Genomic DNA, 21,002 nt, shown 5'->3' on the forward strand with positions numbered 1-21,002 from the left:
CCCTGCCCTAGCACCAGAACCCCTGACCCTGGGGCCATGAAATTCACAATTTTGGTAGAGTCACCCTTGCTTATCACAACAATGTATTTAATTTGTTCATAATAATACCAAGGAGTAGAGAAGAAGATTTTCAAAGAAATAATGAACTTTTACTGTACGATCTATATAGCCCTGCCCTTACACCAGAACCCCTGACCCTGGGGCCATGAATTTCACAATTTTGGTAAAGGGCTCAATGCTTATTACAATCATGCCAACAGTTTGACTGCTTGATGTCCAGGAGTAAAGAAAATTTTTAGAGATTGCATTAATTTTGATGGTTTTGGCCCCACCCCTCAGGCTCCTGGGGGGCAGGGGCAACGAATATCATAAATTTTGTTCCCCTTCACACATAGATGCAATATGCCAAAATTGGTTGAAATTGGTTCACTGGTTCCAGAGAAGAAGCTGAAAATGTTCAAAAGTTTACGACTGACGAACGATAATGCCGCACGACAATGGATGAAAAGAGATAGCAATAGGTCACCTGAGTAACTCAGGTGACCTAAAAAGAAAAATCAAAGTACTGAAAGTACTCATGGGAGTTGAACATTGGGTAAATTCAGTAAGAAGTGACATCACTAGGAGTCGGGGTCTAGTGATTGAATGTGATAACAAGATTTTAGATACAAATCAACTGTTGCAAATTTTCATAGTGTTACAACATCAAACTTGAGAAATAGTTTCAAAAGAATTAAAATAACAAAAGACCCATGGGTCACAACACTCAACTGAGTAACTTTAACCCTGCTATTCTTTTTCAGTTTTTCAAAAGATTTTCCCCTTTATATTCCAGTAAAAAAATGTCAGCCCATATTATGGCCCAAACCTAACTCAAAGGGATCTATGAATGCACATAACATAGAGATGCTATAAAATCAATTTGATAAACAATGCCTTGCAGTAATCCTATATAAGAATCTTTCCCTGTATATATGCATTCAAATAAATCCCAGTTGTAGCCAATTCTAACCCAGAATCTATAATGTGAAAAAAAATTGAATCCACACAACTTAGAAATGTTTGCATACTGATGGTTTCTATTCTGAATCTTGGGAAGAGTTAAATTTCTTTTTTCTAAAATAGTCCCTGTAAATTTTGGTGCATTGTTGTAGCCCCACCCTACCCCTGGGGACCATGAATTGAATAATTTAGAATCTGCATTATGTCAGAAAGCTTGAACATAAGTTTCATATTTTCTAGTCCAGTTCTTCTTAATAGAAAGGTTTTGAAAGATTTGTTCATACATAGTCAAATGAAAAACTCTGATCTACCGTGGCCTCGTTCTACTGCCAGGGACCATGTTTTGAAGAACTTAGAATCTACATTATGTCTGCAAGCTTTCATGACAACGGAAAATGTGTGATCAGAAAAGGGGGACTTGAATTTTAAACTACCTGATGATGCTTCCATATCAATATAACATATGGCTTTGCTGTTCTTGAGCATAAGATTTTTTCCTATATATTCATTTGTAAAAATTTAATCCCCAGTTGTGGCCACACCCTTGCCCTGGGGGCCTTCATTTGAACAAATTTGATTCTACTCTACTTAAGGATGCCTCCATATTAATATGACTAATCTTTATGGCTTTTCTGTTCTTGAGAAAAAGATTTTTCCCATATATTTCTACGTAAAACTTTGATCCCCCATTGTGGCCCCATCCCACCCCCGGGGATGACGTCAGCAAACCCGTGACCTACGTTAAATATAAGGTACTTGTATATCTACAAGGAAAGTTTTTGGTTATTCAAATACAATCCATTGTGATAAATATCATCAACAAAGTCTGATGTGAAAGTTGATATTTTTGCACACTGATTTGTTAGCTCCAAAAATACCTATCTCATTGTGTGTTTATAAATATGGTATAAATAGTATGCATTTCTAGCTTTGCTCATTTACATAGATCTGTCCTGATCTGTTTTGCTCATTTATATAGATCTTTCCTGATCTATTGCCATTAATGAGTAACTTGAGTATGATTACCTATACGGTGACTTACCAAAATTTTTGAGTCCCAGGCAACAGGAAAGATAACTCTAAAAGGGAACTTCGATACCAAAGATTTTGAAATAATTTTTCTGCATCAATAAATTTTATTTGATTCAATTTCTTGTTGTAAATTAATTTATTGATAATTCCTCCATACTATCAGGAGTCTTCCTTAATTTAATCTCCATGAACTTTAGAGAAAATGAGTTTTATTAATTTTTTTTAACTACAATTAATTTCTTTAAAAAACATGTTGACTGATGAAACTAAAATTTTTGTGGTTGTTTTTTGAGCTTAATTATATAAGAGGAAAAAGCTAAATTTGTTGTGCTACAAATCAAATCTCAATGGAAAAAAATCTTGAAACTTTGACATTTAATTTTTTAAAAACTTATGACCTTTAATTTAAAAAAAAAAATTGAGTAAGTAATATTTTGATTCCTGGCCTGATTGTAAAGGCTGGTTGATATGCTTGTTAAAAGTAATGCTCACTTATATGAGAACATAGAATGGGGGTGTGTGGAGGACCCTTAAACTTAACACTTGCCCGCAGGCCATATGTGAGTAAAAGTTGGTGTGGGCTAGTAAATTTCAAAACTTGTTCAACCGCATGACAAATGAAAATTTCAGTAAACAAAATTCAATCAAGATTATTCCATCAGGTTTGTTATTCTAGAAATTAATATGACCAAAACGCTTAAGGAGGTTCGATCCTGTGCTTTTGAGTCGATTTTTGTCTAGACCTTTATTTTTAAATTCTGCATCGTATTTAAGTTCTTACATTAAATTTGGATTCTACAATACAAATTAAACTATACTGAAGGAAAAAACCAAGATTAAATTCCATACAAATAGGATTAAGCTGGGAACTATATTTTGTGGCGGAAAGTTTTTTTTTTTTAGAAGAAAATGCATACATGCCAACTTTCCTGATTTAGGCGGGATCTTCCGATTTTACCCCTCGATCCTGATCGGGAAAGTAAAAATAACCCTCAAATCCTGATTTGACAATTTTCCGACCAAAATTTCTGATTTGAAGAGTTTGAAAGTGGGATAATCATGAAATCTCGTATTATTTACCAATGAAATCTCACGAAATCATCACCCTTAAGTTGCGTGTCATGGCCGATTGGGAATGATTACCTATGTGTACTGTGGTGTACTGTGATGTTTGTTTAGTCAATTATGAGCATGTATGATGTTTTGATAGTAATTAATATTAATGAGGAGTATGGGGGAGATCAATCGGAATCCTCACTTTTTGATTCACCATGGGTGCAACACCCCCACAAAAGAAGAGTAAAGCAGCATCGAAATACTTGGGAAAGTGGGAGGTTGATGCTAGAATTACAAGATGGCTGGCGAAGTCAAAGCAAGGACAGTCTCATGCATACTGCAGAATCTGCAACAGAGACTTCAAGGTTGACCATGGTAGTCTGAATGAGGTGACGAAGCATATAAACAAATCTCTGCACCAGAGTACTTTGAAGTCACAGAATTCAACACCATCTCCCAGAAACTTCTTCACGAGTTCAAAACTCAACCAAGATAAGGGTAAGTTGACAGAAATGTTTAACTCTATGATAATGAACACTTTTCTCTGTTATACGTGTTCAACATTAATGTAAGATAACTTACAATTTTAATGGTTACAAACTTGCATCAATAACAAAGGACTAAGTACAAGTTACATGCATTGTTAGTATCATTTAATTAAAAAGTAATTTCTTTGTTGTAGATGTGAAACGTGCTGAGGTTTTGTTTGCTAACTTTGTGGCACAGTGTAACCTCCCTTTCATTGTGGCAGATTGCTTTACTAGGCTTTGTAAGATGATGTTTCTGGACAGCAAAATTGCCTCTAAGTTTCCCTGTGGGAGGACAAAGACATCACAGATAGTAAAGCAATCACTGGCACCAAAACTGCACGGGGAGGTCGTTCAGCAACTCCAGACTAATCCATTTTCCTTAGCAATCAATGAGAGTAATGACAGAAATTGCGACAAGAGTTTGGCCATCCTTGTGCGATACTTTAACGACCAGTCTCAGACCAGGTTCCTTGCAATGCCAGTGTGCAATACTGGGAATGCAGCCAACATTTTTGATCATATACAGCAGGGGTTTGTGCAAGTCCACTCTTCAATCATAATTTGTTAATAGATTTCAATTTTTTTAACATTAATAAGCTAGAAATGAAAATTATTTTTTCATATATAAAATTTAATGTTTTCTTTTTGTTTTACTCAAAGTTGTCTTATAATTGCAGTGACAATGCCATTCCTTGGTTCAACCTTGTATCATTCATGGCAGATAACTGCAGTGTCATGACAGGGAAGCACAACCCTATGGTTACCAGGATCAAGGAGAAGGCACCATTTGTGTTTGACTTTGGTTGTGTGATGTGTCATCTAACCAACTTGTGCACCCTAGCTGGAGTCAAGGCCCTTGCCCTGCCAGTTGAAGACCCCCTTGTTGAGGTCTATTTTCACTTCTATCACAGGTATTTTATTTCAATAATAATAATAATGATAATGCTTTACTAAGTAAAGGGTTATTGTGCTTGTATTTTTTTTTAAATTTTGTTTTCTTTAATCTTTTATGGTACCAATAACAATTCCTTTTTATTTAGTTCCAACAGAAAAGAGAAGTATAGGGACTTCATGGAATTCACTGACACCGAGCCTTTGAAGATCTTGAAGCAATCAGGTACAAGATGGCTGAGCTTAGAGAAATGTGTTGGTCATCTTCTTCACCATTGGCCTGCCCTGAAGAGTTACTTCAGTTCCCATGGCGATGTTGAGAAACCAGGACAGGTGAAGAGATGTGCAGCTTATCTTAATGACCATGAGATGTATATGTCCTTTAGCTTTGCATCCACTAAACGAGTTCAACACCATTTTTCAGGTTAAATTTCATAATAAGAATGTATGAATGTATCATGTAAGTATTGAAGGTATTTTTGATCTTTTGATTATAGTAATGACTACAAATTAACTTTTCTTTTAAAAATGCCTATTGAGGACATTAATTTCAAAACATTGTTGTCTTTTGTTCCAGACTGATGAAGCTAAGATTGGGTACTTGAAGGAGGAGATGTTGACTCTGCTGAGGAGGTTCATGGGGAAGTTTCTTAAGACAAAGATCATACAGTCTACAGAGGACCTCACAGCTGTGCCATTCGAAGACAAGTAACTCCCAGCTGAATGACAACATCTTTGCCATTGGAGTAATGACAAGAGCATACATGGTAAACCAAATGAGGATGAAATTCAACCATCATCACTTCAGAGGTTTTTAATGTATGTATTTCAGAATCTTTGTTTAATACTTGTTTTATTTTTAACTTGAGATTTCTTAACAAGAGGCCCAAGGGCCTTAACGGTCACCTGAGTACAATACACAATTTAGAGGATCAATAAACTGATAAATGAAGCTTTGTTGCCCAAAAGCAAGAAAAATAGTACGATTAGCATCAACAAAATAATTGGTCTAGTATCTTTCTGTCCCCCATTTAACACTACTACCATGCAGACTATTTAACAAAATGTCCATTTTTTAACCCATATTATTACTTCTCACATTGGCCTCCCTTGGCCTTTGAAGAACATTTAAAAAGGTAAGTTATTTTTGTCTCATTTTCATTCATCTATTATTTCTAAGTCTACCTGATCATTAAAACTATGAAAGTACTTTTTGTATTATACAATAAAAATTCTTGCATAATTCTCTTATTCTATTAACCTTTCAAATACATTATTTACAGTGATTAATTATCAAAGGTGAATGGCAAAGGGGAATAACTTTGCTCAGCAGAATACAAGTTAATAGAGCCCTGGCCAGGACCAGAGCACTTGACTAAATGGTCCAGGTGTTCAAAATTCTGATAAAAATACCTTTGCATATTAAAACTTCTACTCTGTTTGCCTCGAATATGCCCAGAAGCATAGAAGATTTTCAAAGAAATGCATTTTCACTATATTATTAAATAAATGAAGCCCCATCCTTACACCAGAACATTTGACCCAGGGGCCATGAACTCACAATTCTGGAAGAAGCACCCTTGCTCATCATAACTATACACTTGTTTCTTTGCTTTATAGCCAGTAGTAGAAAAAAATATATTGAAAGAAATTATGCATTTTCACTATATAATCAATAGAGTCCCCCCACCCCCCTCTTCACCAGAACCCCTGACCCAGGGACCATGAATTTCACAATTTTGGAAGAGGCATTCTTCCTTATCATAACCATGCACTTCCTTTGTTTGAATAATACCAAGGAGCAGAGAAGAAGATTTAAAAAGAATTTATGCATTTTCCCTACATAATTAATAGAGCCCCGCCCTAACACCAGAATTCTTGACCCAGGGGCCATGAAATTCACAATTTTGGAAGAGGCAACCATGCTCATTATAACTCATTGTCACTACTGTGGAATCATCATTGTTCGTGGGGGATCAATGTTCGTGGATTTCGTGGGTCACCCTTACCCACGAATTTACATCCCCACGAAGAATTTTTTGTCAACGTACTGATGAATTAAATCTACCAAATAAACGAGCTACCCACGAAATTACATGCCCACGAACCAATAAAATTTTGCTTGCCCACGAACATTGACCCCCACGAATTTAAATGATTCCACAGTATGTACTTAGTTTATTTAATATCCAGGGGCATAGAAGAAGATTTTCAAAGAATTAATGCAATTTTACTATAAAATCAATAGAGCACGCCCTAACACCTAAACCCCTGATCCAGGAGCCATGAAATTCACAATTTCTGAAAAGGCAGCCATGCTCATCATAACTATGTTCTTAGTTAGCTTATTTAATATCCAGGCACAGAGAAGATTTTCAAAGAATTAATGCATTTTCACTATTTAGTCAATCAATAGAGCCCCGCCCTAACACCAGAACCCCTGACCCTGGGGCCATGAAATTCACAATTTTGGAAGAGCGATCTTGCTAATCATAACTTTGTACTTAGTTACTTTATTTAATACCCTGGGGTCTGTTTCACCAAAAGTTGTAAATTTAAGACCTAACTTAGGTGTACTTCCGGGGCTTACGCCAAAATTTAGTTGGGCGATATTTGCGTTTCACGATGTAGCATAAGTCTAGCTGTAAACAACACGCTTAGTCTCAGGACTAAGTTCTTAACAACGCTGCATTGCACATGTGCAAAAAACATACGTATCCTGTACAATGTAACATACACTGATACAGTGTTGTTCTACATACATTGTACACAATACGGTCACATATACATTAATGTAAATAAAAAATTACATGAATTTTTAGGGACCTTGTAGAAAACATGCATCTTAAATCTACTTATTAAAAAATGTTAACTACTTACAACATGCCATCTGATAAAACTTCAAATTTAAAGGTCTAAGAAAAGAAGAGGGAATATTTGACATCACTGAGAGAGTACCATACAGCAAATGGAAGCAGGTCGCAGAATATTAAAGTCGGTGACATTGTCCAAATCCATGAGGAGAAACCTCGGATCATGTGGAAACTAGCTGTCGTGGAGGAACTCATACAGGGGAGGGACGGATTCGTCAGAGCTGCCACTTTACGGACCAAAATTGGTCTATTGGTAAGTCCATTTTTGGTCTGTAAAGTGGCAGCTCTGACGAATCCATCTCTCCCCGGTATGAGTTCCTGTAAATGTTCTTGTAAATGTATTTGTTTTGGAATATTAATATCCCCCACCTCTCCCCCTCATTTTTGATATACAGAGAGAGAGAGAGAGAGAAAGAAAGAGAGAGAATCTGTTACAATTTTATGTACTTATTAATATATTTAACTGGGCTAATGTGGACTACTAAATTATTTAGAATCGATAAAATAATACAAAATATGCGACATCATGAGAAAATAAAGACTTCTTCTTTTATTTCTTCTATGACATTACCTTGTACACCATTCCATTTGTTCCTAAAAATTGTAGTATTTATTTTTTGAAAATGCGGATTCTTTTTATTTTTCCCGATAAAAAAGGCAAGTATCATCGATATTCATTTTGAAATTTTCAGAAATTTATCTTTCATTGTTTAAACATTAATATATTGTCTTACATTGTAAAATTACAGTCATTTCCGAGTCAAGTTTCTCCGACAGCTGATTCTCAGAATCTTTCGAGTGACCTTGTTGCCCCTAGTCGCTAAGGTAAAATCCTCTCTAATTTGTATTCAATATCAGGATATATTGACTTTCAAGTATATTTACATGTACATCAACTGAAATCTTTTTCGTCTTTTGAACGTTAACAACTTTTTGTGGACGCAGGTGCGGGTCCATGATCTTTTTTTCAAAGGAGAGAGGGGAGGGGGGCAGAATCATCTGTAAACAAAAATTCCATCTGAGAAACTTGTTGACAATCTAAAGATCGTAATTTTCTTTCCCAAACCTGAAAATCTTCAGGGGGGGTGGGGGGGGGGGTGGGGTCCTTCCCTTCAATTCCTAAACTTCATAAATATGGCTCTTCCTACCAACATACTAACTTAATTCTTTAAAAGGGGTCCAGGGTCATTTTCATTTTAACTTACTTTAGATACATAAATAACTCTGCAAATTACTGCGAAGAGGACTGGACCCCCTCCCTGACCCCCCTCTAGATCCACACATGTGGACTTGGAGTAAATAAGAGATGGAGTTTTCAAACACAATAATTTTTTTAAAAAGCCTACTTGGTTTTATGATGAGATAAAATATTGTTTTTTTTTTAAATATAGCTATTAACCATGCAAAACTAAAGAAGATAACTGTGCTTTTGTGGAAAAAATACTTTTCCCTCCCCCCCCAAAAATATGCTTTGAAAAATAGCTTTTTTTTTCAAAATAGACATTTTTAATTTTTTTTTTCAGCGAATGACACAAAATGTATATCATGTAGTCGATTTACAATAGCCCCTCATACTCAAAATAAAACAATCAAATGTGTACAAATGCACACGCAGGATTGACAGAAATTCAGAGATGGTGTTAAATTGAATCCCTAATAAGGCAATATGTTATGAAGAAATTTATTAAAGTAAGTAATGTAAATACTGCATGTCAACTACCTTCCCAAGTGGGTGTAGCCCCCCTCCCCAATTTCTGTTCCCCCAAATCTTTATAGTTTGTGAAATTAAATAATGCATTGTTTGTATTAAAAAGACCTCTTAGAACCATAATTCTTCTTAAGGAGTAAGAATCAGTAAAGTCTCTTTATTTTATGTTTACGTCCGAATGTACGCCCACCCATGAGTAGACGTAAAATTTTAGTCTAACTTTAGTCCGGTGTAAGGATACGCTATTTAATAAAAGGCAAATCTTTATGCTAGTCCCGACTTTATGCCGGCGTAGTGCTATGACTGGGCGTATGACCTTTGATGAAACGGGCCCAAGGAGCAGAGAAGAAGATTTCAAAAGAATTAATACATTTTCACTATATAGTCAATAGAGCCCCACCCTAACACCAGAACCCCTGACCCTGGGGCCATCAATTTCACAATTTTGGAAGAGGCACTCTTGCTCATCATAACTATATACTTGGTTGGTTTATTTAACACCCAGGAGCAGAGAAGATTTTCAAAGAATTGATGCATTTTGACTATATAGTCAATAAAGCCCCACCCTAACACCAGAACCCCTGACCCTGGGGCCATCAATTTCACAATTTTGGAAGAGGCACTCTTGCTCTTTATAACTATGTACAGTAAAACTTGTTGAATCCGGATGTTGTGCATTCCGGCATGTTGTTCAATCCAGCGTAATATTTTAGTCCCTTGTATTTTCTTTATAATTTATGTTTAATAAATGTTAATGATCTATCCTGTATCGACATTTTAGATTTTACCAAACGTGATAAAAAACATCATTAATGGCTCAAGTAAGGCGAGGAAACTTGCAAAAGAACGAGTGATAGTGATGGTTGCATGTAGCATGTCTGTAGATAAACTTGGAGACTTGTTCATGATCTCCTTTCTACTTTCGTTTTGCGTGCACAACATGCATTACTTCCCTTTGTGTCGCTAGTTTACAACAACCATAACGACAGAAGATTTTAGTCCAATATTCATTATAACATTTGAAATTGACAAATACAGTGTCTAAATATTCAAACATATTAATTTTAAAAGTAAGAAATTAAGTAGGAATCTGTCCCTAACAAAATAATATTTACAGCTACGATGAAGTTTTGGAGTGTGTTTAAAACATTAAATGATTTTCAAATTTAATAAATGACCAAGAGATATTATATTTCGTTACTGAATAAAAAACTTACACAGAAATGAAAATTCTGAAGAACAAACAGAGTTCAAAACAAACTAAATGGATGATTTTTGCAAGTGAAACGTAAAAAATGACACATTTGATCAAGGATTTATTTACCACTCTTTGTTTAATTATATCTAGATGTAATTTTTAACTTGCCTTAACGGTTCAATTTTCTCCAATCCAGATGTTGTCTAATCTGGCCAAAAATTTTGGAATCACTGGTTACCGGATTAGACAAGTTTTACTGTACTTATTTAGTTAGTTTATTTAATACCCAGGAGCAGAGAAGAAGATTTTCAGAGAAATAATGCAATTTCACTATATGATCTATATAGCCCCACCCTAGCACCAGAACCCCTGACCGTGGGGCCATGAATTTCACAATTTTGGTAGAGGGCTCAATGCTTATTACAATGATTCCAACAGTTTTACTGCTTGATGTCCAGGAGTAAAGAAGAAGATTTTTAAAGATTGCATTATTTTTGGTGGTTTTAGCTGCACCCCTCAGGCCCCAGGGGGGCAGAGACCATGAAATTCATAATTTTTGTTCGCCTTCACCCATAGATGCTACATGCCAAATTTGGTTGAAATTGGTTAAACGGTTTCAGAGAAGAAGCTAAAAATGTTCAAATGTTAACACACGACGCATGACGCATGCCGATGGATGAAAAACGGATAGCAATAGGTCACCTGACTCAGGTGACCTAAAAATATAATTGTTGGCCAATTATTATTCAATTGACATTTTTATATATTTTCTGTTGACTAATGATTTTTAAAAATATTTTTATAAGGTCAGTAAGAAAATTCTACCATGCAGTGACATCAAAGATGCCAGCCAGGTTTCCTTTAAAGGATGCATGTGGTGGTATCCAACCTTGGCTTCCTAAATCCAGCAAACAGGGGAGCTACCACCAACTGCCCTGACTGAGCTAGCAAAGAGATTCCCTTCCTTGGAGCCCCATGATCAGTGGGAACAACTACAAAAGGAGTTCATGGATTACCAAACAACTCCTGCCATGGACCTCCAAAGTTTTCTTGATGACACCAGAACAGATGTGTACTGGGGTAGGATCCTGGACATGAGAAATAACATCACCAAGACACCAAGGTTTCCAGTGATGGGGAAGATAGAGAGATGCTTACTGTGCCAAACTCCAATGCGGGATGTGAGCGTGTCTTCTCTAAGGTGAAGAAAATACAGAGACCTGTGCTAGTTTGGACAATAAAACCACCTGTGCTCTGCTTACCACCAAAATTAACAACATTCAGCAGTGTAAAGGACTTGCTTCAGTCAGCAAAAAAGGGCCTGTGTGTTATATAACAAAGACTGTGGTTCTTAAGTTGTGATAAACTGTGTTATGATTGTGATTGAAAGTATCTTCTGCTTTGCATATTCTTAATTGAATTTTAATTGTAACTACGTGATGTGTCAGATATCAATTGATGATGATGTCCGTTTACTTTTGTAACAGGTCATTTGCTTGAATTAAAATAGTAGATAGCTACTAGCTAGACTTAAACATTGCAGTATTGTTTTCGTGTACCATGCGTTGCTGAATATATTTTTTTTAAATTTATCATAAAATAGTTGGAAATATATATTTGCCTTTGTTGTTGAATCTGATTCAGACTTATGTTGCATTATATTTAAAAGAATGATATGAAAGAAAAGGTTGCCTTTATAAAAATAATGAAATTTACATCTTTTATAACAAATTTTTTAAGATCTTAAAATTTGATTTATTGAACTGATTTTTTGATAAGTATTTGTATATAAAATTCAATTCATAATAAAATCTTAGTTATCCAAGGTATGTTTTGTAATAATTGATTCCCTAACATATTCCTTAGTAATACTTGAAGGAAAACATGTATATTGCGAATTCGCTATACAAAGTTACGCGAATCCGTTATACGGATATAACGAATTATGGATATAGCAAATTAAATTTGCAGGTCCTCAGGACTTCACTGTAACCGAGTTTTACTGTGTAGATATTGTGCAAGGAAAGATGTTTCTTGGATAAACTTTATGATATTTACTGGAAGGTTTTGATTCAATATGTTTTGGACAAATCCTGACATCTAAAATCTTCGAATTTCAAAGACACCTGAATTTTCTGAATTTTAACAATGATGCATCCACTTATGATTGCAAGTTTGTGGAAGCATCGTTTTCAAAAACCTTGCATCCCAAATAATTTTGCTGCATCTAGTATGCAGATTCTTGCGTTAATGAGAACCCTGATTTATATATTATTCCCAACTGGTACTGTAAACCAACTTTTATTCACCTGTAAGAAATATTCACAAGTTTCTCCACCTGCTTTAACTTGTGAATATTAATCACCAGGAAACACTTATTTTTGCTGATAAAAATACAAAAACAATACATACAGTGTATTAATACAAAATTAATACATTCTGTATTTTTTAAATACTTTTTCATGTACTGTATTATTTTCAAATTTTATATCTTTTTTGTACTTTTAATTGTTCAAGATGAAAAAATACAAAAATAATATATGTGATACAAAATTAATACATGTATATTCTATATTTTTTGTATTTTAATTCTTAAAGGTGAAAAAATACAAAAATAATATATGCTAATACAAAATTAATACATTCTGTATTTTTTCCATACTTTTCTATGGACTGTATTATTTTTATACTTTGGAGAGGAAAATAGAGAAATAATACAAAAGTACAAAGTACGTTTTTACAGGTCATGTGTACCATTTCTGTTTCATTTCGAAAAAATTAAGTATATTAAAAATATATTTTTCTGTGTTTGGCTTTTAAAAAGTCTATTATTTTTTAACCTAAATTGGAACCAAGATTTAGAGGGTTCCAAATTTGGTCATTAAAAATATATTTTTTTTTGTATTATTTTAGTATTTTTTTCTCATATTATTTTGTATTCATTTTCGATATGGGCCAAGTATAAAAAAACTATTATCTTTATATGATTTTCTGAATTTTATTTTTGAAAATAAATTAGGACACAAAGAACATGTTTACCAAATAGATTTATCAATTACAGGATCTGTCTGTGCTTCAGATCTATATTTCTGTGGTCAGGAGTGCAACATATTTTTTTTAAAGATTCAAGTTGCGTGACAAAAACACTTCTATTCATGCTTAGAAGAATTCATTAATTAATTATGATCATTTTGTATAATTTAAGGATGACGGACCTAATTCGAAATTTCGCGCCACTGCGCAGAAAACTGCGCATATGCCTTGAATTAGATTGACGTAACTATGTATCGCAAAAGATAAAAAGAATATACATTTAAATTCTTTTGAAGAGTTTTAAACGTTTCCTCTCAATTCCAGAATATTGTAAACATTTCGATTTATATTCATTTATTGATTCTATAAATAAATTATTTTTTACGACATTTACCGAAAGCGCATATCAAAAATAGCCTGGTCCCCTGGCTCATCCTTGCCAAGGTACACGAAGCAAAACAGGGTCAGGGAACCAGGCTAGGTGTACAAAAACACATACGTATGATGTTAATAAGAATTAAAAAACGACGAGAGAACGGTTTATGTACACTACGGCCAAATTGTACGATCCTCGAGCTCCCATTCTTGGTTCTGTGAGCAGACTCTGAACGGTAACCGTGGCTTGAGACGATGATTATGAAGTTCAAGTTGATGTTTCTGACGAAGACGATAAACTGTGGTACCCGTATTATTTTTGAAGACGTTTTAAGACTCAGGGTATGTCATCGATTTGAAAGAACGATCTTTTCTGAAGAATGTCTAAGATATATTGGCATCTCATTCTGGAGTTTAACTTAATGAACATAAAAAGTTTTTAAGTGCATGTTTGTAAACATGTAAATGAAATAGAAAACACACCAAGAACCAGGAATGCCAGGACCTAAGCTAAAACTTTCTGATTGACCATGTTGACATCAACACTGAACATTTGGAACAGGTAATTAAATATAGGCCTATATATTTTTTTCAATGTTACATTTGATATTATTTGATATTATTTATTCATAAATATTAATACAGTTTTTTTCAATGCAGACAAATCTTATCAATAACTTTTTAAAAAGGATTTTGGATGCAACATAAATTGCATTAAGGACAATTCCTAATTAGGGTAGCCTAGTTTATAAGCATACTTGATTCTGATAGAATTTGACCGAGCTGAACTAAGCCAAATAAACCTGGCTACATGCTAATAGAATCAAATAACCCAGCTTATGTTGTGAGCAGTATAAATAGAAATATTGTATTTCTATGGTAAAACATAACTAAGATAGAAAGGACTGCAAATGTACAATAGTTCAATGTCTTCACCAGAGTATCTCCATCAAAAGCTTCTTGTCATAGAATATACCACTTTCAATACAAATTATCTCCAAGGACACAATGTCGAAGCCGCCTGACATACCTGAGCCTTTCAATTTTTTTTTTGCTCAGTCAGTCCTCCAGTCTTGATGCGAGTGCAATACCATCTCACAATATACATATATTATTGACTGGGTTCAAAGGAAACGTGTTAAGACGAAGGCAAACAGTTTGGTTTTAGAGGTCAACAAAACATTTTGCCTGAGTAAACAGTTAATAAATATTTTGTTACTATACCTTTTATTTTTTAAAATACATGTATCTTGTGCTGGCTTCCTTAATATAAATTTCCTATACCAGCACTTTGATGAAACTCATGATCGGTCAATTCCGTCACTGTCAAACACAAATGAATGCTAATGAGATTTAGCTGATCCTGTCCATTGTGTTATGTAACCAGTCCAATATCTCATCGGCAGGTCCAATACTAGTATCTCACTCCAAGGTCAAACATTGACTTTTTTAATGACCACTCAGTAAAATATTGGAAATGTTAGACTTTTTAAGTATAGATTTATATAGGAACTGGTCATTCCCTGTTTTACCAAAGTGCTGAATCATCAGAATCAAGTGTGCTATTATGTGCCATATTATATAAGTGAACCCTTGAATCATTTGTTTTAACTATGATAATTATATTTATCTGAATTATCTCACAAAACTGTTTCCTCCAAAATTATAAGTTGCCCTCATATCTTTTACAGTGCACAAAGCTTTGAAAAAATTAACATGATTAAACAGCTTTAAAAATGTGTATACTTGAATCACACTGATCATGCTAATTGGTCGTTATGATGCTAGCTTGTACATCACAATATTCACATGTATTTTGAATTTCAAATCTAATGATTGATTTTTTTTTAACCACAGAAAAAAATCTACAGAGATACATGTACTGAAGAAATACCTGCTGTTGAAAAAAAAAAAAACCCTAGCTAAGACATGTTTGTTTTTATTTACAAACAACATGATCAGGTAAGTTGAGTGTGTTGATACTTTTGAAAAATGAAAACATCACTCTTGTTTAAAAAGGGGATAAATGTGAAATATGTTCTTATTTGCTGTTCCCCTGTTCTTTGTTCACTGCACATGCTCATTAATCATATGCTTTATTAGGGTTTGAATATGTATTTTGACTTTGAGTATATTCATGTATTTTTTACTATCTATTTATTCACCTAACTTTGAAATGTATGATTGTACTTAATTTTAAATATTGTTTGTATCATGTAAATCCTAATTTGGTTCCCATATTGTGATTATATTTAAACTACAATATTTAATAATATGTTTTTTATTTTTTCCCTCAGAAAAAATACATAAAAGTCAAAGTTTTGGACAATGAAAAAAATCATCATAACTAGTTACATGTGTAAACTGTATACTTGATAATGATTAAATATTTATTTATCTGAATATCACAATTATTTTTTGTGGATTTCTTTCCAGGTAGAAACAACAATATAACTCAAATTGCTGCATCTATTGGAGCACCCATCTTTAGCAGAAATTTTACTTGAATTTACAGCATTTCCATCGAGGCATCAAAGCATGAATTGATCATTGTAACTTACATGTAACATCCCTTGCAAGATTATTTAACCCTTATGAGAAATCACAAAATGCAGAGAATGACTTGAAATTTAGACCTTTGCTCAACACTAAGGCCCAGTGAGGAGTGAAGGTTCTTTAGCGTGCCAATGCCTGCTCTTACATGGGACCTCAACTTTTACTGTCTCATCCAAGACCTCCAACTTTCACTTTATTGTGCCAAGTGCTAGTGTTGCTGTTTGGGCTGGAACCCTCGACCCAAGAACCAGGAGGGAGCATTCCATAAAATGGGTGATCACAACACCCATACAGTGAAGATTCTGAATTGTTCAAATCATGACCCCCAGGGGTAGGGTGTGGCCACAATTGGGAACCTCCAAGCATAATTAAGAGATGCAATTACATGTTTTTTATAATGGCTCGTTGTGTACTCGTACATAGGAAGAACAATGAAGACGGAAAGGTGTATGTAACAAAAGTAAATGAAAACTTAGCTCAAACAATTTTCGGGAAGAGTGATTTTGTTTTTCAAATACATGAGCATGTCATAATGATTTAAAAAGTGTTAAAAGCTGTTTTTTGTACATCTTCCACAAATGTATTGTTACAGCACCAGAATACATGATTAGCCACTGGGAAAACTATTCATATAAAACAAATTGCATATTGTTGTTGTACATTTACACAGCATGTACATTATTCATTACATTTACAGATGTGGTGAAATATTTAGGTACTCTACATGTAGTTACTTGTACGGTTGGTGTGAACCAGTTTTACCAAACATGAAAACATTTCTGTTATTACTCATCAGAAAAAAATAAAACTGTAATAAAATTTTGGTTAAAAAAATTAAAGTTTGTATACCTAACAGGTAAATGAAGTGAAATCATTATAAACAAACACAAAATGTTTTTGTATATTTCAGCACATTTTGATACTGAATGGTACTTTTTCAATACTTCATAGTTACATCTTTTATACCTGTCATCATTTTTTCCTGAAGTGTGAAATACTTTATGAATAAAGTATTATATCTGTGTGTTAACTCCTTATATTCTTTACAATGAGAGCAGGCTCAGAGTAAAATAACACAGGTGCATAATTGTAAAAAATTTTTTTTAAACGTTGTAGAGTTTACTACCCATAGCATGCACATCCTGTAAAAAGACACATGAATTCTCAATTGAAATAATGTATCTTTGTAAAGATTATGGGTAGGAATTCCCAAATTACAAGCTGATGGATATTTTCTTCACTATTTACATATATCACTATCAAAAGTCTTGGAATTTGTAGATTATTATTAATTCATAAAGATAAGAAAAGAGGATACTCCTACAATTTAAATATTTATTCTACAGTTTATCATAGTTCATTAACATGATTAAGACATCAGTATGCAATCATAGATTTATATTTTGTCTTTTAAGTTGACTATTAAAGCATATTTAGTGGAAAATGAGTCTATAAGAGTAATTAAAAATGATTTTGATTATGAATGCCAAATTTTGCCATATTTCAATTTAAAACTCTTAGTCCAAAAAATACAGAACCCTGTACAAAAAGATAGTAAAGACAGTAAAATGTCGGAACAAGACAGAAACCAAAGAGTCCTATCTTGAAACAGTCCCTTAAAATTCACTTGGCCTTTTACCATCTATGCATATGTATAATTTGATAAACACTGTATAATATACATGTACATGTATTTGAGTTTAGTTTGCTCAGAAAACTTTAAACTTCTGAAATGAACAGGCTTGCAGATAATGATTTGTTACATCAGGGACCTATAGGACGCGGATCACGTAAATCATACTTTGAGACCATCCTTAGAGTATTATATGCACATAATTCACGTATATCATAATTGGACACCATCCTTAGAGTTTTTTTAAATTGGCAAACCACTTTAAATTATTATCATTATTTAGTGTTAAAGTAAATTAAAGAATAAGTACATGAAACATCAGAATTTATTTGGCCAAGGTATTTTCAATGATAATTTTTCCCCAAAATGTGCCCTACACCAGAGTTTGACATGCCCCCCTTAAAAGTTAAGGCCAATGACCCATTTATTTTTTGGCATAATTTGCTAGTAAATTGTCTTGTTTACATAATCCTTTAATATGAATAAAAATTCTATTGCAGAATTTTTTTAATGATCACTTTTATACCGTACACTGGCAATTTCCCATTACTTTCTATAGTAATTATTGGTTTCCATCACCAACTTTTGAAACGCTCCCCATTAAAAATCTACATCGATGACCATATAATTTTTTTTATTGATTTTAACTCACCAAAAGTCACTTTACCTCATATCAAAATTTAAATAAAAACTCTATTGCAGAAATGAATTAGGTCCGTCGTCGTTAATACTAAATTATTGACAGTTTTATTATTAAAATCCTTCCTTTTTCAATTTTATCAATTCAGATGTGTTTTTATCTTTTTTGTGATTTTTTAATGAGTGTTAAAAATAAACACTAAAAAATTGTCATAAAATTCAAGTAATTCCTCCTCAACTTCACTGAAACAACAGAACAAGTTCTTATGTAATTTTCACTTCACAATTCTACTTTAAAGGCCCCAATGCTTTTAGTCAGGAGTACAACAAATATGTTAGAATTATAAATCATCCAATAAGAATAAATATAAAGAAAAAATGATGAGCAGAATTTTTCTGGTAGGTTACTGTGTTTGTCCTCTAAAGGAAAATATGCTATAAAATACATATTTTCTTTTAAATATACATTTAAGCTAGTTTTTAGGTATAAATAGGGAATAATTCCAGATAAAAAAAGAATTTTAAATACTAGTTGTCATTTGTTTTAATTATGAAGTATTGGATTATAAATATTGCACAATTTCATTACCACTTGATGTTGCAAACACTTTATGAATTTTTGTGTTTTATGGTTTTGATTTTAAATTTTACTACAGTCAGGAGTGCAACAAAACTGCTTTATTATTACCAATGCTTTTTAACTATCTTTACTAAAAAATAAGTTGAAAAAATGTTTGATACTATTTGATGTTTACAACACTATGTCTATCAACAAATTACAGAAATTTTACAGTCAATTCGGGAATAGTTTTCATCATTTGACATATATTTTTAAATACATACAATTTATAAATATTACGCTTTGCAAATAATCATGTTTTAAGGTCTTAAAAATATGAAAAACCTGTCGTAAATGATGAAAAATATCAAAATGACAAATTGATTTACAAAGTAAGGATGGGTTATTGTGTGTTATAATTTTTAAAACCATGTTAAATAAAATACATATCAGATGTCAGAAGTGCAACACAATAATATAACATAGGGTCACTTCAAAATCTAGTATTCTTTGTAAGAGAACTTGTATATAAAAATTCTTTTTTGGCTTAGATTTAAAGAATTAACTTGAACAGACAAAAAAAGTGAATTTTGTTGCTTCATATTTTTTTCATATTAACCAGAATTAAAAAAATAATGTAAATTAACAGTCAAAAAGCCAATTTTTTGTCACATATACAAGAGAAGATACTCAATCAAGGTCTAGATTTAATCATTTATACCCCTTTTACCATTTTGAAGCATAAAAAAAAATTTTCTTGTGATTATGTATTTTAAAAGTCTTTTAAGGTGTAATGATATTTTCTTTTTTCAAAAGAAATTTTACTTGTAAAAATTCTGAAATTTTTTAATCTAATTGTCTATTCTATTGGATTTTAAACTAGAATGCATGTGCAATATGATGATATAAGTGAAAAATATGTTGTAAGTAGTTGAATTTTTCCAAAAAAAAAAAATCAGTTTGGTGGTCATTTCTTTTAAATTCACTCTTATGGTTCTTTTGTAAAATAGGCCCCTGAACAGCTCTTACCACTAACTGGGACTGTAAATCATCAGCAAATCTCATTACTTCCTTTACTTCTTTTGGCTGTTTATCACTACTTAACAAAGCTGGCCTACAAAAAAAAAAAAAAAAACAAAAAAACAAAAGAACAAGTTGCCATAGGATTTTACAACCACTTGGGTGTCACAAGACAATTTTCTTTACCAGCATTATGTGTTGTCTAATTTACTCCCTTGTTAAATTTGAAAACACTACAATATCTGGTTTTGATCCACCCACAATTATATGCCTTATTCTTGGTAATTTCTTTTGTAAATATTACTTTAAACAGAGGAACATCTGAAAAGTTCTGAGAATGATAAACTGCATTTGTGTTTCACTTCCTTTAATAATCTGTTCAATTGTTTCACAATTGGTATTAAAATTTTATGACCTTTGACCTTGACCCTTACGCAAGGGTCAGATATAACTAGCTCAAGTCTCAGTTTAAAGAGTTTTTTTTTTTTACATGACCTTCAACCTTGACCTTTGACCTTGTCATAAAGGTCAGAATCTTAACTCAAGAAGTGGAATGAGGAACAACTCCCATTTATAACAGGCTAAGGCTAGGTAATTTACCCCCACCCCCTCTCCTTTTCAAAAAAAACAACAAAAAACAAAACAAGACAAAACAAAACAAAAACAAGAGGCTCATGGACCACAATGCTCACCTGAGTCAAAATGGCCCTGTTGTTCTTCATCACTAGATTTTTTCTATTATACATTCCTATATTAAACTTTTATCCCTATAGAGATCCCACCCTACCCCCAGTGTCATCACTATTGTAGATGTAGTCCTACCCTACCCCTCAGGGTCACAATTTGAAAAAAAAAAACTTGAATCTACACTACCTCAAGATACTTCCATATCAATGT

General features: G+C 33.1%; 1 protein-coding gene across 1 annotated transcript in view; it reads right to left on the reverse strand.

Annotated features, from left to right (window-relative positions):
* Positions 1-21,002, reverse strand: part of LOC133200992 (uncharacterized) — a 233,657-nt gene that overhangs the window by 66,825 nt on the left and 145,830 nt on the right. Inside the window, exon 6 of the mRNA XM_061336799.1 lies at positions 20,115-20,199. Coding sequence (XP_061192783.1) covers positions 20,115-20,199 — 85 coding nt within the window. The remainder of the gene's footprint in view (positions 1-20,114; positions 20,200-21,002) is intronic.

This window comes from Saccostrea echinata, unplaced genomic scaffold (assembly GCF_033153115.1).
Source record: "Saccostrea echinata isolate AGI-Se365-2 ecotype Australia unplaced genomic scaffold, CSIRO_AGI_Sech_v1 ptg000042l, whole genome shotgun sequence".
Lineage (NCBI taxonomy): Eukaryota > Metazoa > Mollusca > Bivalvia > Ostreida > Ostreidae > Saccostrea > Saccostrea echinata.